This window comes from Rattus norvegicus, chromosome 6, assembly GCF_036323735.1.
Source record: "Rattus norvegicus strain BN/NHsdMcwi chromosome 6, GRCr8, whole genome shotgun sequence".
Lineage (NCBI taxonomy): Eukaryota > Metazoa > Chordata > Mammalia > Rodentia > Muridae > Rattus > Rattus norvegicus.
The window spans coordinates 33,545,399-33,570,073 of record NC_086024.1 but is presented as its reverse complement, the minus strand read 5'-3'; the positions used below and the strand labels follow the sequence as shown (position 1 = coordinate 33,570,073).

General features: G+C 46.2%; 2 protein-coding genes across 16 annotated transcripts; one reads left to right on the top strand and one right to left on the bottom strand.

Annotated features, from left to right (window-relative positions):
• Positions 1 to 18: 18 nt before the first annotated feature.
• Fkbp1b (FKBP prolyl isomerase 1B) lies at positions 19 to 18,491 on the top strand. Of its 15 annotated transcripts, XR_005505573.2 has the most exons (6): positions 1,786 to 2,118; positions 6,203 to 6,250; positions 9,814 to 9,926; positions 16,537 to 16,606; positions 17,466 to 17,538; positions 18,243 to 18,491. XR_005505573.2 is itself a non-coding variant. In XM_039112798.2 (5 exons), exons 1-5 carry the CDS (start codon positions 1,807 to 1,809, stop codon positions 18,300 to 18,302), a joined length of 606 nt encoding a protein of 201 aa, XP_038968726.1. In that variant the 5' UTR covers positions 1,783 to 1,806; the 3' UTR covers positions 18,303 to 18,491. The 15 variants fall into 15 exon arrangements, 14 of the variants coding, with proteins under 14 accessions (XP_017449825.1, XP_063118450.1, XP_063118451.1 ...); XM_039112798.2 differs by lacking the exon at positions 16,537 to 16,606 and having other exon boundaries at positions 1,783 to 2,118; XM_039112803.2 differs by having other exon boundaries at positions 1,785 to 2,118; positions 17,466 to 18,491.
• Sf3b6 (splicing factor 3B, subunit 6) lies at positions 15,537 to 24,579 on the bottom strand. Its single transcript, NM_001271222.1, has 4 exons — positions 24,292 to 24,579; positions 21,456 to 21,574; positions 15,807 to 15,945; positions 15,537 to 15,701 (listed from the first exon to the last, which is right to left on the bottom strand). The coding sequence occupies exons 1-4, from the start codon at positions 24,319 to 24,321 to the stop codon at positions 15,612 to 15,614; spliced, it is 378 nt and encodes a 125-aa protein (NP_001258151.1). The 5' UTR covers positions 24,322 to 24,579; the 3' UTR covers positions 15,537 to 15,611.
• Positions 24,580 to 24,675: the final 96 nt, after the last annotated feature.

Here is a 24,675-nt window from a genome sequence, read left to right as displayed (position 1 = left end):
GCGAGCGTTTCTGGGACTTGTAGTCCCTGTGAAACCACCGCCCGTAAACCTTCACAATCTTCTCAAGTGCTTCAACCTCTTCTCCCACGCAGGTCTCATCCGTTCTCTTAGAAGAGGTTGGTAAGAAGGAATCGGAATTCTACGGACACCATGTGTCAATAGTTTTTAGTTTAGTTTAGAAGGGAGTCAGGAACTCCCCATTTGAAAATCCCATAAAATATTACTCTCAAAATGTAAAAAGCATCCCTTTACCTGAAGCCAGCCTCCTAGGCCTGCCCAAGTAGCAGATCTGTCCTATCCCTAATCTCAAAGTACCTGCCCAAGGACATAGCTAGTAGGGTTGGCTGAGGGTGAGGGTGAGTGGGTGGGGTGTCTTAAGCTCTTGTGTGTTTTTTGTTTGTTTTTTTTTTTTTTTTTTGGTTCTTTTTTTCGGAGCTGGGGACCGAACCCAGGGCCTTGCCCTTCCTAGGCAAGCGCTCTACCACTGAGCTAAATCCCCAACCCCAGCTCTTGTGTTTTAAACCCTGAGGACTCTAGGCCACACCCGTGGGCTTTTCTGACTCTGACCTGGACAGTACTGTAAACGATTTTTTTTTTTTTTTGGTTCTTTTTTTCGGAGCTGGGGACCGAACCCAGGGCCTTGCCCTTCCTAGGCAAGCGCTCTACCACTGAGCTAAATCCCCAACCCCAGCTCTTGTGTTTTAAACCCTGAGGACTCTAGGCCACACCCGTGGGCTTTTCTGACTCTGACCTGGACAGTACTGTAAACGATTTTTTTTTTTTTTTTGGTTCTTTTTTTCGGAGCTGGGGACCGAACCCAGGGCCTTGCGCTTCCTAGGTAAGCGCTCTACCACTGAGCTAAATCCCCAGCCCCTGTAAACGATTTTTTACTGAACGCCAACTTCAGTCCTTGTACCTGGATACTGGCAACCTCATATGCGAGCTAGCTAGCTACTTGGAATAGTGGAGACAGAGAATGAGAGGAGAATGTCTCAAGTTTCAGTTCTGGGTTTTTGAATAGGTCTTTCTCCCATACTCACCTAACATCTGTCTCTTGTCAGAAACAAATTCATGTCGATTTTTGCAACGATGTAGAAAGGATTGGGGGGGGGGGTGTTGTGCATTTCTTAAAGTCTCCTTCAGCCCTCAAGCAAATGCTACCTCCTTCCAATGTATCTTCCTAGGGGCCATGGATATAGTCTCTGTTTGCTTAGGTGTGTGAACAGGCCCTGGTTTCTCTGGGTCCAATTCCCAGAACCAAGGAAGCAGAGGATTCGGGAAGAACAAAAGTATCTTTCTAGATTCTGATTTGGTTTGGGGAGAGGTAAAAGAATCCATTTATTCTTTGTATAGCACTCACCACTTCAGACTGTAGCAGTGACCTCGGCACACAGCTGATCCTGCTTTAATTCAACTGGAATCCCCAGGGAGCAGTCCTTTACCTTGAAAAGTGGGACCCCCAATACAAATTCCTGCTGTGAAACTTCGAGGGATGATGAATATGGGCTTTAAGGTGGTTGGGGAAAATTCATCAATAATTGGTTCCTTCCCTCCTCCGGCTCTGCTTCTATAGATCCGGGAAGCCTAGCCAGGGTGCTCTGAACCCCACGGCACTGAGCACATGTATTTAAAGTGTTAGTTTAATTACCGACTTTCTCCTCCTAGTCTGTAGGATTGAGTGGACTCCCTGGAGCATTGCACCGTGTAGGTGCTAAATAAATATACATTGAGCCGAGAGATGGGTAGATGTGTGGATGAATGTGCTAGTGCCGGCACGCCTCGCCTCCCCCTTCAGCCTGTGGGTTAATGGTGGTTAGTCTGGCCAGGATCCGGAGCAGCCACGTCAGGGTCGCTTCCCTCGGGCCCCGCCCCGGCCGACCCCACCTTGTCGCACAGCTCCACCCCGCCGCCCCCTTCCCGGCGGCCCCTCCCCGCGCAGGTCCTGACTCCAGCCGCACCTCCTCCGGCTCTGCAGTGGCGGCAAGAAGACGAGCCGGAGCGCCTGCGGGGTCCGGCCTGAGCAGAGCCGGGGTCGGGGCAGCCGCGAGGACCCCCTTGGAGGCGGGGCCTGTGGGACCGCGATGGGCGTGGAGATCGAGACCATCTCCCCGGGAGACGGTACCGGGCGGCCGGGCCCGGGAGGAGGAGGAGGGGTCCCGGGGCGGAGTCCGGGCTGGGATCTGATTCCGAGGTGGCTCCGGGGACCTGAAGCGGGGAGAGGGGCAAAGAAGCGGGTGGCAGGAAGAAACCCCGGACCCCGATTCTTTGGGCTTTTAGAGGACAACTCACCATCCCGGTCTGCTCCCGCTCACCTTGGGGAGTGAAGGCGGCAACCTTGGGGCAAGGGGTCTATGTCTGGCCACTCTCCTACGCTGCGGCTGCTGCCGCCTGAGCTGCAAGCTCTCGATTAACCGTTGCTACTGACTGACCAGGTTTGAATTTCTGTTCAGTGTTCCCTGTTCTGCACTAGGGATAGTCCGCTTTAGGGGTTCCTGCTCTATAGGGAAACCCCTCCTAAGGCGCCCCACCTCTCAGGCCCTCTTGTCTGGCAGCCCCCAGGCTAGGCAGTGGTGTGTTGTAGAGAGGGCCAATTTGGGAGCCTGCCACTCCTTTAGCTGCTTTTGCTTCTTATTTCACCCTCCGGATCCCACTCAGCCTTCCTAGTCATCTGCCCTCTACCATGCCCTCCCCAGGCAAAACCCAGCCTTCGGACCTGCTGGAGGGTCCATGGTGCCTTAGTCAGTCAGGCCAAAACAGAACTCTCGGTTCCTAATTTTGTTCATATCCCCCCCACCTCGCCCCCACCTCCCAGTCTGTCTATCAATGGGTTCCCAGTCTCTGTCAAGAGAACCAGCATCAAGTTTCTTCAACTACTTGGAAAACTGGGTGTAGTCAACATGTTCAAGGAGTAGCTAATTCTTAAGCAAAATTTAATCCAGACCCAAAGCTACCCCCAAGGTCTGTAGTGTTTAACACGCAAACTTGCTGTTCGATATTATCGGCATGCCCCTCCCCAGGAAATTAAAGGGCTTCTGGGTTACAGGCGAGCGGTTCCTGGAAGTCCCAGCTACTACCCAGATCATTCCTTGCGGGCACAGGTTTCTCTATCCATACAAAGAACTTTAGTGCCGGGGGGGGGGGGGGGGTCGAGGAATCCTTCCCCAGGCCCTGTCACCCACACAACCTCTGAGCTGTGTCCCTATCTTCCTTCTCCCTGCCTTCCATTTGACTTCTGCTCCTCACTCTGCTCGTTTTTTCTCTCCGGTCTCCTAACATGCAAAGCTTTACGGGCCCCTCCCTCAGGCAGAAAATCATTAAAAGGTTCTTCCCCTACTTCTGCAAGCACTTGCCCCCTGTAGTGATAGCTAGGGTGGGAGTGACCCACACTGGCACTTCCTCTTTCACTACGTATTGTCCACGCATCCACAACCAACCTCACCAAGCCACTTGCGAGTTGTTAAAAAAAACAAAAACAAACCAGCACTCATCTAGCAAATATTTATGGAACACGCACTGTGTGCTGGACCCTAGGGTTACAGGATGGAACCAATGGGCTCTCACGGCGACTGGACTTGAGGACCCTAAGGCTGTGTGTGCTTCCAGGTGGAACCCAGGGCCTTCTGCATGCTAGGCACCTGCTGTGCACTGAGCTACATCCCGACTCTGGATTCCAGGTTTTTGAACATGTCTTACAACTAATTCTATTTCCCAGATCCCTTTACTTCTCCAGACAGACTCCCACGCATCTTTTAACAGCCAATTTAACTATTTTCTGCAGGCGTTTTCTGGCTCCCGTTGGCAGGCTCCTACAGTCCACCAAACGTTGACTGTGTTGTTAATGTTCCCAAGTTCATAATCCAGAGGCTCTTGAGTGTCCCACCCAGTTTGTTTATCCAGGGTCGGCTCGGCATCCGCCTCCGTGCAGTAAAAACTTGCATGTCTAATAGGCAGCTCGAGATTGCCACCCTCACAAATCTGTTTCTTTCCAGTTTTCTCATCTCTCAGAACAGCTCTACCACCTCCCAGTTACCCAAACCCAAAATTCAAGCATCGTTCTTATTTTCTCCTTTTCTGTCATCCAATGGTGAGATGGGCAGTGGGCTCCTTCCCCTCATCCACTTGCATGCCCTTGTCAGCCCTGCTTCCAAAACGTATCTCCACTCTATTTCACTCTCTTCTCGGCTGCCACTACCTTAATTCATGCAACCATTGATTTCTTGTCTAGATAATCGCAACAGATGTCTAACCATCCATCCCACACGTGGGAGCCAGAGTGATCTTATAAAATCTTAATTCGGATTAGGTCATTTCCATGCTTTTAAACCCACCAGTGGTTTCCTATTGCACTTAGAATTAAACCCATCTCCGTAAGACGCGTGGCTTTCATGTTCTTCTCCTCCCATCTCACCCTTTCTCTTCTGAAAACACACCGATCTTTTCCTGCTTCACGGTCTTTGAGTTGGACCCCCCCCCCCACCCCGAAGCTGGGGACCGAACCCAGGACCTTGCGCTTGCTGGGCAAGCGCTCTACCGCTGAGCTAAATCCCCAACCCCGAGTTGGTTCCTTCTTAAAGCACCAGCTCAAACCTCATCTTGTCCGAAATGCCTTCCTGGCACGCCCTTTCTGAATCTGTGGACTCGGTGTGTCTCTCTGAAATTCATCAGTTGTTAATTTTCTCCGGAGGACTTATCAGCACCTGTAATTATCATATTTATATAAACATTGTCTCCTTCCATTAGAATGTAAATGGGGGAGGGCAGGGGGAGGGGAGAGATGGCTCAGTGGCTAAGAACTCTAGCTGTGCAAACATGAAGATTTGAGCTTGAATCTTCTTCGCTCATCCACAAAAAGCTAGGTGTGATGTCTAGTGCCTGTAACTCCAGCATTTCGGAGCAGAGACGGGCAGACCCTATGAGCTCTACAGCACAGCTGCTGGGTCAGTGACTGACAGCTCAGGGAAGTAAGTGGGAGGAGGATCGAGGAAGACACAGTATCTTTCTCCAGCCTCCACAGACCGGCATGCACCCCCCCCACACACACATATACATACCACCCCACCACACCCCACATGACCATTTCACATATACAAAAGAAAGAATTAGACCTCAGAAGAGCAGGGGTCCTGTCTGCACTGTTCTCTGTTGTATCTCCGACACGAGAGCACAGGCCTGCTCATTACTGATGTCTTATGAATGACCACGTTTATTCATCTTTTTTTTAAAAAAGATTTATTACACTATAGCTGTCTTCAGACACACCAGAAGAGGGCATCAGATCCCATTACAGATGGTTGTGAGCCACCCTGTGGTTGCTGGGATTTGAACTCAGGACCTCTGGAAGACCAGTCAGTGCTCTTAACCACTGAGCCACCTCTCCAGCCCAGGTTTATTCATCTTTGATGCAGTCATGACTCCATAGCAATCCGAGACTTAGGTTCCCGCTTCTCTTCTTCGTGAGTTCATATAATACTCTTTGTAATCTACTTCAGATCGTCGGACCCAGTAGGCCATTCATGATTCTGTTCTAGCACACAGTAGGCTATTCCTGTATACTTGTAAAATAGATGAAAGTAAAAGGAGCAATAAAAAGCAATGGGACTGGGGTTGGGGATTTGGCTCAGTGGCAGAGCGCTTGCCTAGGAAGCGCAAGGCCCTGGGTTCGATCCCCAGCTCCGAAAAGAGAACCAAAAAAAAAGGGGGGTTGGGGATTTAGCTCAGTGGTAGAGTGCTTGCCTAGGAAGCGCAAGGCCCTGGGTTCGATCCCCAGCTCCGAAAAAAGAACCAAAAAAAAAAAAAAAAAAAAAAAAAAGCAATGGGACTGCTTTTGTTATAGACTGGGGAAATTGAGACCAGTAACATTAAGTTCAAATGCAAGCCAGAAAGGAGACATCAGTTCTCACTCATATAAGGCATAGAGATCTTTCTCTCCTTTTTCTTTTTCTTTCTTTCTTCCTTCCTTTCTTTCTTTTCTTTTCGGTTATTTTTTGTTTGTTTTGTTTTGTTTTGTTTTTTGAGACAGCATCTCACTCCATAGCCTTGGCTGTCCTGAAACTCACTCTGTAGACCAGGCTGGCCTTGAATACACAGAGAGCTGCTTACCTCTGCCTCCCCAGTGCTGGGATTAACGGAACGCCACTGCTACCCTCTTGGCGAGCTTTTCTAATACCCTAATTTTTGCATCTGCCTTAATCTCTCCTGACAGGAAGGACATTCCCTAAGAAGGGTCAGATATGCGTGGTGCACTACACAGGTAGGTTTCCTTCTCTTAGCGCTGGCCCAGGCCTGCCCCTCCCAAGGCAGGGCTGCCCTGTAAGCTTCTCTCAGGAGGGTCTTGTCCATGGATTATCCTCAAAGCCCAGGGCAGCCAGGTTGCCTGTCACCAGTTTTATTCTTTTCCTCACCCACAAAGACCATCTATGGTGCCAGACTCTGGTAAAATCAAACCTCCAGTTTTACAACTGGGTACCCTGGCCTCCCTGCTCCTTTCTGATGTTTCAGATTTATTCTGTAAGGTCTGAGAACCCTCAAAATCCCCATTTACCCTGTTTTTCTTTTGTGCCCTGCCAACGCCACTGCAGTGAGAAGGGTGTGGTCGGTAGCCACACTGTCTGCAGGTGCTGGGAGAATCCAGGGGAGGTTGCCACAAGTCTGCTGTCTTGAATGATGTGCGTTTGCAGACCCAAGGACCAAGGGACATTCTATATTTATTTTATCTTATGTGTATGTATGTATGTGTGCATGTGTGTATATGTATGTATGTGTGTGTATGTATGTATGCATGTATGTGTGCCACATGCGTGCCTGGTGGAGGTAAGAGATGTCAGGTCCCTGATACTGGAGTTATGGAGGTTTATGACCCACCATGTGGGTGCTGGGAACTGAAGTGGGGTGTTTTGGAAAAAAAAAATCAACAAGTACTCTTAACTCCTGAGCCATCTCCCTCCTCCCCACCCCCAGGAACATTCTAGATGCGTTCTTTAGAACTGCTGGAGGAAGATTGCTGGCAGGTGTTTGCTCTAAGAGGTGTGAGGACTCTGCCTTGTGACTCGCTCGCTAATGTGGCAAACTCTATGGGTGAGAGCCATTTAGCATACAGCAAGGCCAGCTTAATTCCTGGGACATATTCAGATGGGGCCATTTTTAGCAGGTTCTCTAGGCCAGCGTGAAGCACCAGATTGGGTCTAGCAGATGATGTGGCTGTTTTTTTAACAGTTGTATCTCCAGCCACTGATGTCAGCACAGGAGGGCTGTTTTATCTCCTGGTGATATAGCCTAATTACCCTGGGGCCTCTGACCAGGATAATTGATTTGTCTCTTCTACATGTTACGGACGGATTATTGTTTATCAGATTAATGAGACCAAACATCCTTTTTTTTTTTTAAAGATTTATTTATTTACTATATATAATTACACTGTCACTGTCTTCAGACACACCATAAGAGGGCATCAGATCCCATTACAGATAGTTGCGAACCACCTTGTGGCTGCTGGGAATTGAACTCAGGACCTCTGGAAGAGCAGTCAGTGCTCTTAACTGCTGAGCCATCTCTCCAGCTCACCAAACATCCTTTTGCAGAGTTTCCCAAGTGTGTGTACATTGAGTAGGCATGGCCCATTAAAAGCATCAGCTACAAGTGGTTCTGCTTTGTGAGACCCTGTCTTATTAATCAAATACAGCAGGAGACTGTAAGAAACTTCTAGTAAACTTTTAAAGAATTAAATATAATCTGGGCCTGGTGGCCCACACCTATAATCCGTCACTTGGGAGTGGGAGCAAGAGCATCAAAAGTTCAGTGCCAGCCTGGGTTGAGTAGTGAGTTTATGTGCCTAGTGCCTGCACAGACTGGCAGAGGACATTGGATTCTCTGAAACCGGAGTTACAGACAGTTGAGAGTTGTGGTATGGTTGGCAGGATTTGAACCCAGGTCCTCTGCAAGAGCAGCCAGTGCTCCTAAACACTGAGCCGTCCCTCAAGCCTCTCGACATTAGTCTTTAATAGTATCTTTTGAGCAGAAGTTCTTCATTTTAGTGAGGTCATACTTACCACTCTTCTTCATGCCTACATATTTTTCTGTGTTTGCTTCAAGGAATCTCCCACTGTATTGTGAAGTTACTCATTTATTCCCGTTTATTATCACCTGGTAGAGATGTTGGTGGCCGTGTTTGCTTTTCTTCTCTCTCTCTCTGTTTTTTTCTATTGTTTCTGTCATTTGAGACACTGTCCCATGTGACTTGAGGTTGGCTTTGAGTTTGTTCTGTAGTCAAGGCTGGCCTTGAGTTCCTGGTCCTCCTGCTTCCAGCTGAACATTGGGATTACAGTGCTCACTGTCACACCCAGCTACTTGGTAGATATTTTGTGTGGTAGTATGCCTACTGCTACTTTATTAATTTTATTTTATTATTCATATTTAGGTCTATGATTCATCTGGAACCGATTCTCATGTGTAAAGGTGGGAGGGGCTTACATTAGATTTTTTTTTCCCCCTTGTGGATATCGATTTGATCCTGCAGTGTTAATCCAAATAGTCATCCTTTATTTGTTGTATATTACAGAAACATCTTTGTAAAGAAGTCAACATATTTATGCGGGCCCGTTTCCGGATGATGTGGCTTTGGCTGAATTTACAGCCGCAGATAGTTGTCACATGGTTTCCAGTAGATTCGACTTTATGAAAGCTGAAGGCACTGGGGACTGGGGAAGCCAGTCTATAAATGGATTGTGCATGTACACACATTCAAGCATGCATTTGTCCAAGGGCCTATCTGTATGAATATATGTAGGTCTGTCGATCTAAATATTTTCTTAGCATCTGTTTGACCATCAGGACTTCTCTCCTGAGTAGTCTGTGTGTATGTGCGTGTGAGCGTACATAAATATCTCTGTGAATGTGACTTATCTTAGCAACTGTGTATATGCATGAGTCTGTGTTTGATCTCTGCAGCATCTCTGGGTAGCCAGAAGGGTTTCTCCTTTGCCACATTTAGAACTCAGGGCAGGAGCCCAATCTATCTATTCTACCCAGAAGGTAGGTAAAGAAGACTCATTAGTACACACTCAAGCCGTGGGAATTCGGAAGTAAAATAATACATGCTCAGATGCTCGTAAGTTGGCAAAGCTTGCTGGGTTAAATATGGAAAATATGAGGCCTATTTCGCCAACATCGCTCAGCGAGTCAGTGCCATGCTGAAGTCAGACCCTGTCTAACTGGGTGTGGAGACTCACAACTGAGATCTAGCACCTGGAAACTCCTGCAGGTTCGAGGTCAGCCAGGCCAGCCTGGGCTACAGCCTGGAAGTAGTACGAAAGGTTTAAGAGGGATGGAGGAACTTAAGAATGGTGTGCTCTGAATAGGTAGGGAGACGGGGCGCGAGGTGGGAGAGAGAAGTTGAAGGCAAGCATCACTAGCCTCAGGCTTTTGGATTCTGCTCTGGGAGCTAGTGAAGTATTCTAAGCAGGGATATAAATACGATCAGAATTGTGGGGCAGGGAAAGACAATCTGTCAACTTATAGAGTAGAAGGTTGGTAAGGAGTAGACACGCCAGTTTGGAGGCTGTTCCAGGCCACAGGTGAGCCGTGGTGGTGACTCCATGAGACCACAGGTGGCAGTAGCAGAAACTGAAGTTGGATTCCAGATGGGTGTAGGACTTGGTGACAGGCTGGAGGTGAGGCAGAGAGACGCGTCCACACTTCCTGCTTGTCAGCAGGGCTGATGGGTTCATGCAGAAGAGGAACTGTGTTTAGACCTGCTCAGTCTCACTGCTAGTTCACTCACAACCACAGCTCTTTTCTGCCCTCTTCTTACTTTGATAGGGATGCTCCAGAATGGCAAGAAATTCGATTCGTCCAGAGACAGAAACAAACCCTTCAAGTTCAGAATTGGCAAGCAGGAAGTCATCAAAGGTTTTGAAGAAGGCGCTGCCCAGGTAGGCAGAGGATGCATCCTGAAGGGTTTAGGAGGCTGAGGATGCACACTGAAGGGTTTAAGGAGGTCCTTAAACAGACCTCACACTGCCTTAACACCACTCCCAGGGTGCAGCGACGCCACCTAGCGCTCACTTCTGGCTCTGTCCCTCCCCTCTTCTGTGGCTGAGCGTCTGTGTCTTACCCTAGGCATTTCCTCCTAGGATTGCTTGAGCTGGCTGTAAAGGCCAGCAAGATGTCTGAGCTAAGAACAGCTAGAGACGGATTAAGTCAAGAAGTGCTTTGGGCTTTGCTTTTTAACAGTTTTGAAGCTATTCCAGACATAAAAATATTACAGATAGAGTGAAGTGCCTATATAATTTTCACCCAGCTTCCTCAAATGTTAACATACATAACCATACTACAGTGGTTCAAGTAGAACGCTAACATCAACACAACATTGGCCGGGCAACTTGAGCTTTTGGTATTCTTTGAAATTCAGACCTCGCAGCTTTCTTACTAATGGATGTCCAGTGGGTTAACAGCGCTGGTGGGCTTTGGTTCCAGCTCTCCCTCTGTTTGTCTGGGAACTCATAAGACGTCTCATTCCCGTAGCTCTGCCCCTGTCACCTTGATGTGGCCTTTAGTCGCCGAATCTTAACTGTTCCTGTCACAAGTGTATTCAGCGCTGTTACACGTTCCTCAAGGGCTCCCTCTGAAGAGGACCAGGAACAATTACGAGCAGACACGAGTGCCATTGCTGGATAAGCAATAACACTTGTTGCTTGAATGAATCTGAGGCTACTTCGTGGCTGCTAACTGCCCCATAGTCGAGTCTATTTTGAGGCAGAATCTGCATGTTCAAGTGCGTGGCTTAACTTCAGTGTGCCAGGAATAAAATTAATCTCTGCTCTTTGGAATGACCCTAAAGATGGTTTGGGGGAAATGCCATAGTTATCTTCCTTTTTTCTTTTAAATCAAGCTGGGTCCTCTTTCTCCTCTTCCCATCTGCCCCCCCATCCCTGCTAGATGAGCTTGGGGCAGAGGGCGAAGCTGACCTGCACCCCTGATGTGGCATATGGAGCTACTGGCCACCCCGGTGTCATCCCTCCCAATGCCACCCTCATCTTTGACGTGGAGCTGCTCAACTTAGAGTGAAGGCAGGAAGGAAGTCGAGGTGGCTGGAGAAGGCTCCTGCTCTGTCCTAGCCTGCTCTCTCTGCCACTGGGACGGCTCCTCCAATGTAGGGCTCTTGATCAGTGTGCTGACCCCACCGCCCCTTGACATTATCTGTTCTTTCTGCCCAACTTGCTCTGTATGTGTCGGCCACTTAACCGTCCCCATACATCTTTGCTTGAGGAAACTTTTAGTTGCAGATCCAAACATTTCAGACTGCATTTTGTGTGATGCATGTGGTAGCCATTCCTGATCATAGGACACAGATCTCGTTTGCACAATCTATATTGCCTTACCTGCACTTAAGCCAGATATACAAGGTGCTCAGACATGCGCTGTACATGGTTACCTGGAGGGACTTGAGCCAGTTACCTTTGCTGTCACTTTCTTATCTTCTGTTGGCTGCTCACTTTAAGCACTGCCCTCTTTGGAAATACTATGTAAAATAAAGGCTCTGTGCTTGGCATCTTCCTGTCCATCATGTTGTGGGAGGTTCTTTAATGACAACACAAGCCAACTGCCCTTGGTGAAGAAGAGTGAAAGGGTACTTCCAAGTAGCTAAGAGACTGTATGTAACAGCTGTGTGAGCAAACTGTTCATGCTGGACCTTTCAGACAGGGTGTCAGAGCCCAGGCTAACCTAGCACTCCTTCAGCCTCCTGACTGCTGGTATTACAGGTGCATATATACCACCAGGTTCAGTTTTACTTTTTAAATAAAATGATCACAAATCCTCTAAGAAACTTTGGAAATTAGCTTCCACCCTACCAAGCTTTCACCGGCTTGGAGTCCTCCGCGTAACTAACTCAGCATCCTAGCAAACCCGTGTGGGATTTCATCTCCCAGGGCGGTCCTGCAGCTTCATCTATTTGAAGAGATTGAGGGGTGAGCTCCCCTCAGTAGATAGGAGCTGTGTGCATCTGAGCACATGAATATGTCAAACGCTTGAAACCTTGGACTCACTCTGGGAAGTTACTTTTGAAAAAAGTGTGGTTCTGGGTTTATTTTCATAGGCAACACTCAATTACATCTAGATTTGCTCTAGCTTACCATGAAGAGTTACTTCTGATAATAATGGTGGCAGGGGGGAGTGTGTGTGTGTGTGTGTGTGTGTGTGTGTGTGTCCTGCATGCATGCAGGTCCAAATGGAGGCCAGAGGACAACCTAGAATGTTAATCCTTGGGAGCCATCAATCTTGTTCATTTACTTATCTATTTATTTGAGAGAGGCTCTCACTGTGTAGCCCAGGCTGGCCTTGAACTCAAACAAACAGATCTATCTGCCTCTGTCTCCCAAGTGTTGGAATTAAAGATACACTGGTTTACATCCAACATTCCATGAAGGACATGGGCCACAGTTGGGGCTAGTTTACCTACTGCCCACACCCAGAAAGTCATACATGAATCCCTCTGCTGAGGCTGAGGGGTTCACGAAAAGGTAGTGCTTTGGATGAAATCGTGAATGGAAAGGAGTTACCTTGCTTTTACTCATCCATGGCCAAAGGATACTGTACCCATTCCTTTTGGGGGTGACTCCTCTAGAATGTCCTGCTCCCTTTTGATGACTCAAACGCCTGTAATTCCTCAGAACGCAATCTGTATAGAAGATACACCCATGCTTTCTGCTATGACACCAATAGGATGAGCAAAAATGACATCAAAGACTATTTCATGGGCCCATTACAGGGCGCACCAAAGATCTGTTCATAGCAGTATAGCCTGGGTGACAAGAAGCTATAATGATACCCACTAAGAAACCCTAAAAATGCAAACTTACTAGCTAGCACCCTAAGGATACACGAGACTTTTTACAGGTAAGCTGAGAAATGATCATTCGAGTCTTTGGGAAATGATGTAGAAAAATCACAACACAGGCCAGAGTTTAGATGGCATATTGAGAGGTTGGTAAGCAATAGACTACTATTAAGATCCATGTCCCATCAGTTGTTTTTGAACTGCTACTCAATAAGTCTCATGAGTTGTTAGAAACTCGACTCTGCTCACTGAAAGTAAAGCAACTTGGACACCTGCACAGGTGACTACGGGGACACAATTTGCCCCTTGCACTTCCTGTCCATTGAGAAAGGAGTTCACTGTGTAGCCTCGGCTAGCCTCAAATGTATGACTCTCTTGCCTCTGTCTTTTGAGTGTTTAGAGTATAGGTGTGTGCCACCATGTTCAGCTCCGCCCCCTTACTCTTGGTTTAAAAAACTGAACTTTAGATGGCCGGTGCACAGGACAATCATCAACTAGAACCCTAGGTTTAGCAACGCACCTCCTGCAGAGAGGCTCAGTGTCAGGCCCCAAGTCTAAGTTCTTGTGACTAAGTCACAGCATTCCAAACAATCAGAAGTGAATGTTTTCTGTAGTGCTGGGGTCAAACACAGTGCTTGGCTCCAAAAGCCCTCTTCTGTTGAGCTACATCCCCAGTCCTAGTTTTAAAACTCAACTTGGGGTCATGAAATTCAGCAAATAGACACATAGTCCAAATGACAGACTGTTCCTATCTGCTCATAGAAGAAATTCTCCTGGTTATTCACACCACTAGCAGCGAGCTGGCTGCCACTTAGAGACCACACTCCAGGATTAGTAAGGAAATCATACAGGCACTCACAAGAGAGTTACAGCTGTGACCTGTGATCTGCTCCCCCTTCTTAGAAATGGCTTTCTGCTGCCAGTGGGGCCATGGTGGTTCATGCCTTTAATCCCAGTACTTAGGAGGCTGAGGCCAGCCCGGCCTACAGAGTTCCAGGATGGTCAGGGAAACCCTGCCTTAAAAGGAGGTGGAGGGCTGGGGTTAACGGTGCTGTCAAAAGCCACTGAGACATAATAGTTTCATTTTTTTAGTGAGCTTTGAAAAGACAGTATAAAATCTAGAAAGAGGCCTATTTCCTTAAAAATAACAACAGACTTTAAATGCATTTAAAAGTAGCCATTGACACTAGTCCGTCTATGTAGGTTTCAAAGTGACTCTAGGTTCTGGGTATATAAAGCAGTCAGTCCACACTTCTCCATTTGGCCCGTGTCTGAACTATAAAAAGAAAATTTATAGCTGTCTCCTCCTAAGCTGTCAAGCCATAATGAATGTGACAATTATTATAGTCTTCCCATGTCATGGAAACTCCTACAAACTAAGCATTTTATTTTATTTATGGCAAAGACATATTGTGAGCTAAGTCCAAAACATATAGTTAATAATGAAAAGGAAAGTCTACTTAACTACAGCCTTGGCCAAGTAATAGCACCACCCCAAACAGCTTGCTCTCAGGTTTCTAACAATGCCCTGAGTCATTCTGTCTGTGATGGACCTCTGCTCAAGGATAATGACCTCTGCTGCAAGGACAAGGGTTACCACACTGATAGGTGTCTGGTTCTTTGTGGCTCTCATACCAGTCCTTTCACATCTTTGCTTTTGAGACAGTCTTACTCTGTAATCGAGGCTGAGAGTGGCCCAGGATTTACAACATACCCTAGTAAGCTCATAGTGATCCTCCTGCCTCAGCTTTCCCAAGTGCTGGGATTCTAATTGTATGCTATACTAGCTTTTTATGAAAGCATTTTATCCAATCAACAGGATGAATTTTGGTGTCCTCGTGTGTGACCTACTCACTAGGTTGTTATTAAAAATGACAAGCCTAGGCAGCATGTGGCAGTACACTCCTTTAGTCCTAGCACTTGTAGGCAGAGGCACAAAGAGATTTCTGTTCACTGGAGGACAGCCTAGTCTGCACGGAGAGACCCTGTCTCAAAAAACGAAACAAAAACAAGTCTGCAAGTTCCTCAGGCTCAGAGTTTGGTAAAGGCATTTGCTATCAAGTCTGACAACCTGAGCTCAAGCTCCAAGACCCATCTGATCAAAGAAGAGCTCCTACAAGGCATTCTGACTTTGACACATGTGCACATGCATACAAACAAATATTAAAAGAAAAAAGTCAGTGTTCTCAAGGACTCAGTTAGGGTTTTACTGCTGTGAAGAGACACCATGACCAAAGCAAGTCTTATAAGGACAACATTTAACTAGGGCTGGCTTACAGGTTCAGAGGTTCAGTCCATTAGCATCAAGGTGGGAGCAGGGCAGCATCCAAGCAGGCATGGTGCAGGCAGAGCTGAGAGTTCTACATCTTCATCTGAAAGCTGCTAATGGAAGACTGATTTCTAGGCAGCTAGGATGAGGGTCTTAAGCCCACGCCCACAGTGACACACCTACTCCAACAAGGCCACATCTTCTAATAGTGCCACTCCCCGGGCCAAGCATATACAAACCATCATAAGGACCTCAGTCCCTAGACTCATCTATAATTCTGCATGTGGTTCTCCTGATTTTTTTCCACCTTTTACTAGTATTAAACAGGAGTGAGACATTTAACAGAAAACACTGACACAATTTACAAAAGCTACAAGTTTATTAACATTATATATTCTAATGCTAGAAAACTTTCAAATAAGTCATTCTAGGTCTCAAATAAGAAATTGCAATATTCATTCAGTATTAATAAAAAAGAGAAGGGTAACCAAGACCACACATGGCTGTTACTCATTTGGGGGGATCTGTGTTGATGCCATACTTTTCCTTGAGAAGCTTCAGCTGCTCCTCCTTCTTCTTGGTGTCCATCTTCTGGAATGCCTGCAGTGTGACAAGCACCAGAGTTAACAGGTACTGAGCTCTACCTAGCCTAGAGGAAGCCCCCACACCCAGCACCAGCCTCTCTGTTGAGTGGACCACACTCACCCGGTTAGCATTGTAATATAAAACCACAAGGTATCTGTTACAAACGTTGAATCCTGATAGGTGGTCACAGGCATTCTTAGCATCAAAGATGTCTTCATAGACCACATAGGCTGTTCCTCTGGTTTCAGGTGTATTTCCTCTGCACAACAGTTAGAAGACAGTTACCCAAGCATCAACAATTTCCAGTCTTTTTGAATCTATAACTGGGTCTTGTTTGTTTTGGCACTGAATTTTTAAAAACACAAACTACATATTCAAGCTCTCTATTCCAAGACTTTACAATAAACAGAAATAAGTTTAAGTAACTTGAAATCAACCTAAAAAATAGCAGAGGGAATAGATACGCTAAGAGCATGTGAGTCTTTAAGCTAATGTGTTTTGAAGTGGAATATCTCAAGACTAAGAGAAAGCTGCATATGCATGAGCGCGATCGAAGCTGCGTGAGATCAGCATACACTGTGCTCATGTTTCTAGTCCTCCCTGTTCCTCATGCTCAGAGTAACTCTTCAGGCTTGACGTGCAGACAGTACTTACGACTGATGGCCTGTGAGCCACAATAGCTAACCAAGGTTCTGCTGTACTCTCTATGCAGCCCTTGGCTGGGCAGAGATACACCAGCGGGCAGTTATCTGTAAGCCAGGCAAAATGCTGGCAGGTGGGAGGCCTTTACCCAGTTATGGGCACCTCTTAGGATCACTACTCCTCGCCTTACCTTCTCTCAACCCCACAGGCTTCCTTGGAGAGCTGGGGAAGTGAGAGATGCCTCAGGAGCCCTGACCCGCAGGCAGCAGGTGGCCAAGGTGAATGTGTATAGCTGTCAGCCCACTTTCAATGGTCTGGAATACAAAGTAGACAGACCCCTTGTGCAACCATGGGATGAGGTTTGGGACTGTGGGCTGACTCTTCACCTGCAAAAGTCCCTGCATAGGCAGAGTACGGATCATACAGTAGGTGAAGTATTTTCCTATAGCAAAACACTGGCTCAGATGGACAATCAAAAATATGTAAAAGTCTAACTTCAAAATTGTACTTTTGGAGCTGGGAGGTATAGCTTTAATCGTGGCACTCGGGAAGCAGATGCAAGGGGATCTCTGAGTTCAAAGCTAGCCTGAGCTACAGAGTGAGTTCTAGGACTATTACACAAAGAAACCCTGTTTCGAGAACGAACGAACAAAAAAAATCGAATCTCTGGGCATGGTAGTGGACACCTTTAATCCCAGTGCTTGGGAGACAGAAGCAGGTGGATCTCTGTGAATTCAAAGCCAGTCTAGTCTACATAGTGAACTATGCAGAAACTCTGTCTCAAATATAGCACTCCTGCCCCCTAACAGGGACAGGGAGTCAGCGTCATTTGCTATGGAAACATAGTGAGACTCTGTCTCAAACAAAATTGTAACTCCTATCCCTACTCCTCCAATCTAGACCCAGCTCAGAGGTAGAGAAAGACAGAGTGGTGGGTGTGGCTAAAAAGTCCAGTGCCAATAACTCAGGAGATGTTTGTTTCAGACACTCTATGGGGGTCTACACTGCCCTTGCCTTGAACTTGTAATCTTCCTGCCTCAGTCTCCAGGGCATTCCATGTCCTGTTTGAGGAGGGATTTTTATGTTTTCTTCTCTTGGTATAGCATTAATGACTATTAACAGCTTAATCATTTTCAGGATTGTATTAGGGATGCAAGTTGAGAACTGTTCAAAGAGGGGGCGGAGAAGTTTGCATTCCTTAAGGGCAAAGGTAAGTTTTTTTCTTTTCTTCCAGACAAGATCTCCACATGCAGCCTAGGTTGGCTACAAACTCATTCTACCCATGTTAGCCTCCCAAGTACTGAAATTCTAGGCAGAGACCACCCTACCAAGCTCAAAAGTGGTAATGTGTTTTATTACCATCGTGCCTTCCAACATACAGCATCTGCTAAGATTCATTTTAAAGCTAGAGATCTATTCGCTCCCATTTAAAAACATCATCACCATCACCACCACCACCACCACCATTATCACCACCACCACCATCATCATGATCACCACCACCATTATCACCACCACCACCACCATCACCACCACCACCATCACCACCACCACCATCATCATGATCACCACCACCATTATCACCACCACCACCACCATTATCACCACCACCACCACCACCACCATGATCACCACCACCATCATTATCACCACCACCACCACCATCATCAGTGTGTACGATATGCACTGGGTACATGTGCCACAGTATGGGCGTGGAGGTCAGAGAATGTCTTGAATCACTGTCTTGCCACTTTGGGTTCCCAGCAGGAGCCTTTTACCTGTTTGAGACAGATCACCCTTTCTCCCATTAATTTGCTCACACATTCATCCTCTATGAAGTTCTTTCCTATTCCTTCTTAAGAACTGCAATAGGGACAAAGCCTAATCCCATTCTTTTTTTTTTTAAATTTCTAGGGATTAAACTGGAGTTCTTTCACATACGAGGCAAGTGTTCTACTGCTGAACTATATATAACCAGCCCTTATCCTGACTTTATACATTCTCCATTTCAGGGGTCCTAGCTCTCACTTCAACCTCACACCTTGAACTCTACACTATAATCTGAATTTTAAAAGCATGTATTTGGAATGTGTCATGTACTGCGCACTGAGCGTAACGTTTTCCTGACTGGTAGTAAACAGGAATTAAAAACCTCATTCACAATCTGGCCTTTCTAGCTTCAGCTACTTTACATCATATACTGATCTCGGTGATATTTGTCCTATATTATATGTTTTTAAAAATGACTTATATGTTGGGCAGTAGTGTTGCACACCTTTAATCCTAGTACTCAGCAGGCAGACGCAGGCAGATCTCTGAGTTCAAGGCTAGCCTGGTCTACACACCAGGACAGCCACTGCTATCTGAATAAACACTCTCAAACAGACAAATGTGCATGCTGTGTGCGGAGGTGTTTATATGTAGAGCAGGTGCCCTTGGAGGCCAGACGTGATGTAGGATCCAACTGGAACCAGAGTTACAGGCAGTTGTGAGCCACCCAATGTGGGTGTTGGGAACAGAACTTGGGTCCTCTGGAAGAGCAGGAAGCACTCTTAACCACAACCATCTTTCCAACCCCTATGCAAGACTTTAATAGAAAAGGCAACACTATTGAAGGCTGTAAAGAACACAAAGTACCAAGTGTCTCCTGCATGTCAGGCTGATCAGTTGAGTGATTAATTGTCCTGGTGTGTGAAGAAGCCTGGCTAGGTTTTACCAAGTTCCATTCTAGAAAATCAGTACTAGCTGAGTGGTGGTGGCCCAAGCACTCAGGAGGCAGAGGCAAGCCAGTCTCTGAGTTCAAAGCCAGCCTGGTCTAAAGAGTGAGTTAGAACAGCCAGGGATACAGAAAAACCTCTCTAAAAAAAAAAAAAACAAAATCAGTACTGGCATCTAGTAAGTAACAGAGGTTGATCACAGGGAGGGAACAGATCTGTTGTTTCTCATTCTGCAGTTAAGATCCAGGTTCTTGGGCCTCAAAATTCTATGACTATTCAACAATCACATTGCATTAGGATGGGCAGCAGAACTAACAGTGAAAGGTAGGCATCACCCCTTCCTCCTGTCAAACAAGACATTACATAAAAAGTGTGAATCCCAGATCATATGGAGCCACATGAGGAAAGGAGAGCTGTGACAGAGTAGTGAGGAGAGCTACTTTAACTGGGGCGTAGGGAAAACTCTCTGAAAAGTCCTCCCCAAAGCTGAGAATAGGCTGAGAAGGAGCCGGGTAAGAGCAGCTGTGCTGGGCAGCCTGAAAGACCTTGGAAGCCGAGGCCCTGAGCTACTGTGGCTTTGCTCAAGCTTTGACTGCACTCTATTACCAAGCTGTAGCCCCTGCTGTGTTTAATTTACCACACTATACTGCCCAGATTGGTCTCAGACTTGCGGTCTTTCTGCCTCTGTTTCCAGTGTGGCTCTGACTACAGCTGTGTTCTATGTGCTGGTTCTTAAGTTGGGGTTCTGGTATCATTCTCTACCTTCAACTTAAGCATCTCTTGTGAGTGCTATGAGTAAGCTTCATAATGCCTTCAGAAATTAATCACAGCCATGCTACGGTTATATTCATTTACAGCACAGCGGACTGAACTCAAGGCCTTGCACACTCAACTACTAAGCTGCATCTCCAGCCCTACTCAGTTGCTTATGTATGTGGGTGGTTACTGTGCATCAATCATGAACCACTACCAACACGAAACTCGCAGGCAGTCACCTCTGCCAAGAAAGGCAGGTGAGCTCATGGGCACTAACATGATCATGTATTAACTAGATGGCTCTTAACTAGATAGAGGTTGAGAACACTGACTGCTCTTCCAGAGGTCCTGAGTTCAATTCCCAGCAACCACATGGTGGCTCACGACCATCCGTAATGAGATCTGGTGCCCTCTTCTGGCATGCAGGCATACATGCAGGGAGAACACTGTATTCATAATAAATAAATAAATAGCTAGCCTTAGCAGTAACTAAGTAACTAAGGGACTGACAGAGGTTCAGTGGCTTTATGGAGAGTGGTGTATGTTCAGACTGTGCAACCTGATCCAAGCTAAGTGTCTCATAGAGAACTGAAGCCCAAACAGATGAAACAGTCTGCCCAGTCTCACCTAACTTGAAAGACTCTGTTAGTATCTGAACTCAGGCCTAACAACCAATCCAGTCGATTATCACACTGCCTCCACATTGAGAACCAAAGGGCCACCACCCAAGTTATCTTACAGAAGAAAGAAAAACCCAACAAGTCTGGTCACTTGTCACATGGCTAGTTACAGGCATTAATGGCAAACCTTTGTTCCCTGGCTCCCAAACCAGAGACAATCTACACACATTCTTTGTTCTTCGAAGGACCTGGAGTTCTTGCATCCCTCAAAATATGGACAAACTGTATTAGGTAGGGAGTACAAAGCCCTTAGCAGTTGCTCAAAGGACTGAGACCTTCAAAAGAGAGTGCCTGTTTTATGTTTCATCTTCATTTGTCTACTAATGGGAATGTGTCACAAGTGATGATATATAACCAGGAAGCAGTTTACTCCCAGGAGAGATGGTGGTCATGTGAAAGCAAAGGCCTTGGGCTCCCACAGTCCTAAAAGCCAGGAAGGGGGCTCTGAGGTTATAAAAAGAAAACCTTTGACTTGATTTGAGACACAGTCTTATAAGAAATCCAGGCTCTATAGATGAGAATCACCTTCAACTCTTGCCTCCACCACACAAAATGAGATTATAGGCCTGTCCTACTACACTTACTTCAGAAAACTTATAAAAAATATAGTGGGGTTGGGGTTATGCCTGCCTCGCATGTGCAGCGCCCTGGGTTCAAACCAACAGGACCTTCCTAACGGTGCCTCCCTAAAGAGAAACCTTGTGACTCTCCAGTAAAGCTTTCGAAATCCCTTCTGAGGGACCCTTCAATGGCACAAGTACTGTATAGTTTAATGGTTCCATTAAGGATTAGAAGTTTTATCACTACTACATGATACTAGAAAGAACTTTTACTCAAGGGTCTTGTAGTCCCACTGCAAAACAGACACATCATTACATACCACACGTGTAGTCCTGCTGCCAGCTACAATTCTGAGATTATAGATTAAGCAACCATATCCTTTAAGTGACATTTTAAGTCTCAGAAAGACTTACACTCTGATTTGACGAATAGGTCCATATTTCCCAAATATATCATACATTTCTTCTGCTGTGATTTTGTATGGCAAATTCCTTATATACAAAATCCGATTTACTTCAGGTGGGAGGCGGATCTAAAATGAGAAATAAGTATCATAATACTGAAGGACAGCAGTGCAGCCATGATAAAGACCCCAGTGATACCAAAGAAGAAGCCAAGAGTAAGAACTACCACCGGATGCCTCTCAGAAAAACAGCAGAGGGAAGACTATCGGGAGGAACTAAAACCCTGTTTTTTGGTCACTCTAATTTAACAAGTATTTCCCACTTCACTTACACATCCTCAATGTCTCCTGGGAAAGAAAAGACAGCAAACTCCCACTCATAAGCCTTCTTACATCTTAAGAACCTGTGTCAGTGACTTCTCTTGTTCTTACAGGCTTTCCCTTCCCACCAGTTTCTAGTCCTCAGCTGGGCAGTTGATCTGGTCCTCCCAATCCACACAAAACAAAGGACAGGACTCCTCTTTACTTACCCAACAGTTACTAAGTGCCTTTTACATGTACGCAGTGGGACAGGTCTTAAGAGAGCTGCCTTGAAGGGAAGACAAGGTGTCTATTTTCCCTGCATTTTCTAGCTCTCTCTACTTAGTTTATCTTGCTTTTGTTTTCAGTCATGCAAGTTGAAAAGCAAAGTCTGTACTCACTGACTCATGTTCTTTATAGGACAGACACCCAGACCTGAGCTACCACCCAGCACTCTGCTGAAAGTGCCTTCACTAACATCTTTTCATTCCAGTGTTCCTTCTCAAACTTCTGGGGTGCCTGGCTGTTGTTTTTCCTCCACACTGTTTCCTCCTCACGGCTGCATTTCCTCCTATCTTTGGCATTAATATCATCCTACAGTTTGCTGCTTGCTTGACCTGCTGCATATCCCTCACTCTTAGACTCTTACTCTACACTGCTGACTCACAGCTCACTCTTCCCAACTGCAGTCAACAAAGAAATGACAATAATTACTTATTAAACTGACATGGCTTTGGTCTGAAGCTAAGTATTATATGAATGAAAGAATATTTCCCCTCAGGCTGGCGAACTGGTTCAGCATGTGAAAGGCAGTTACTAGCAAGCCTGATGACCTGTTAATCCCTTGGTAGAGAACGGACTCCCCAGAATTGTCCTACATGTGCTTTATATCATACACACACGCACTAATAAATACATTAAAAAAAGCTTATTCCCGGGGCTGGGGATTTAGCTCAGTGGTAGAGTGCTTACCTAGGAAGCGCAAGGCCCTGGGTTCGGTCCCCAGCTCCGAAAAAAAAAAAAAAAAACAACAAAAAAACAAAACAAAACAAAAAAAGCTTATTCCCTACCTTCACATGAGTAGTGGTGATAATTGTTAAACAAACTATAAACGTTTCAGATTTCCAGGTCAAGCTTTATAATCAACAACTGCCACACAGATATATTTCTCCAGTAAATCCATTTTCTCACTACAAAACACTGTGTGAGCCTCTCCTCTCCTAAAACTTCACCACCTTCATTCCCTGTAAATGTGAAGGGGCTCTATACTTTTCTCAGACAACACAGGATATGATCCTGGCTCCGCACTTCTTGAAGACAACAGATATGATCAATGGGAACTATATATTCCTATTGCTAAACATTATTTATCGATATCTATCCATTTTTCTTCTATTGGTATACTAACCACTCCTATTTCTGTCATGGTTTGAGGTGCTGGGAATCAAATTCATAGGCTCATGCATGCTAGGCAAGCACTCTACCACTGAGCCACATCCCAGCTGCACTCTAGGATTTAACAAATTGTTCTTTTATCAGGTCTCTACCATTCTATTGGCTCATTCTCAATGGTATGTAAAAAGCACTTTAGGTATATTTAGAACAGCTCGATTTCTCTATTAATAAGAAAAATCATAGGACCAACTCTGCAGTTTTGTCTTAATTCCCTGCATCTTTTCATTCTACAGGAACCAAGGTTTCATTCACTGAAATGACTTGCATAAACACGGTTGCCCAAAATCTTCATCAGAATATCCAATGGCCAATTATGTGTCTTTGTTTTGGTGAGATTCTAAGTTTTAACCATTTCCTACTTTCTTGAAAGGATTTTCTTTTCTTTTCTTTTCTTTTTTTTTTTGGTTCTTTTTTTCGGAGCTGGGGACCGAACCCAGGGCCTTGCGCTTCCTAGGTAAGCGCTCTACCACTGAGCTAAATCCCCAGCCCCAGGATTTTCTTTTCTTAAAGATGTTGATAACACTCCGCTCACTGACAACAGTAGAACATAAGCCCGACTTTTCGCTTAATTCACTGCTGTGTCCCAACACCTAACACCGGCGTGTGGCACATAGTAGGTGTCACCGGCATGTGGCACATAGTAGGTGTTGAATAAATACAACTGATGAATTGCTTCCTGTTTGTAAGACCAGAGACACAGCAGGCGCTTACATAGATCAACAGAGGATTCCCAAAGTTCTACGTTCGAGAAAAACCCCAGGCTCCAGCTGGCAATGAACAAGAGTTACTCGGTACATCTTTTTGGACTCAGAAGATCCTAACACTTGGTCCTTGGTGTAGGTCAAGCAGCAGTGACTGTAGACCTTACACGGTCACTGATACCAGGGGGCTCTCACTAGAGCGGGGCGGAGCGAAAAGTCGCTCAAGAAACCCACCCCTGAGGATGAGGCCAGGACAGAATCTCCTTGGACTGAACAGATAACGCGAGCTTTCCCCACCTGTGGGCGGAGGGACAAAAAACGCTCCCACACCCGTTGCGACAGTCAAGCAACGACATCGCTTCCCTACCGCACAGAAAGCGGGGTACTCACATTCGCCCTCTTAGCCGCTTGCATCGCCATCTTGGCGGGCCGATGTAGGTTACCGTAAGATCCTTCTGGGTATTTCTAAAAACTCAGTCGCCTTCGTGGGCGACACGGCGCCACATACAGGATATTTACAGCCAGGTAAAGCCGGAAGCTGTTACGGCACTGCCGGAAGGTCCGCGTCTCAAACTAGGACGTGTTTACTTCCTAGAAAAGATGCTCCAAGTCAAATTAGAGAGAACGCGTTGTCAGTCCGGAAGGCGAAAAAGCGAGCTCTAAGACGCTTCCGGATACCGGACCGGAAGGGGCGGGGCGAGTGCTACAGGAAGGGAGGTGTTCCGCTTGAAGGGGTGTGGCTTGAGGACTGAGGGGCGGTGTCCACGAGTGATA

Bases quoted from the DNA above. Each gene is read 5' to 3' on its own strand.
- Sf3b6 (NM_001271222.1), bottom strand. From the start codon at position 24,321: ATGGCGATGCAAGCGGCTAAGAGGGCGAAT. The intron at 21,575-24,291 runs GTGAGTACCCCG...TTCTCATTTTAG, and splicing joins AAGCGGCTAAGAGGGCGAAT to ATCCGCCTCCCACCTGAAGT. The intron at 15,702-15,806 runs GTGAGTGTGGTC...GTCACACTGCAG, and splicing joins TATATTACAATGCTAACCGG to GCATTCCAGAAGATGGACAC.
- Fkbp1b (XM_039112798.2), top strand. From the start codon at position 1,807: ATGGTGGTTAGTCTGGCCAGGATCCGGAGCAGCCACGTCAGGGTCGCT. The intron at 2,119-6,202 runs GTACCGGGCGGC...CTCTCCTGACAG, and splicing joins GACCATCTCCCCGGGAGACG to GAAGGACATTCCCTAAGAAG. The intron at 6,251-9,813 runs GTAGGTTTCCTT...TTACTTTGATAG, and splicing joins ATGCGTGGTGCACTACACAG to GGATGCTCCAGAATGGCAAG.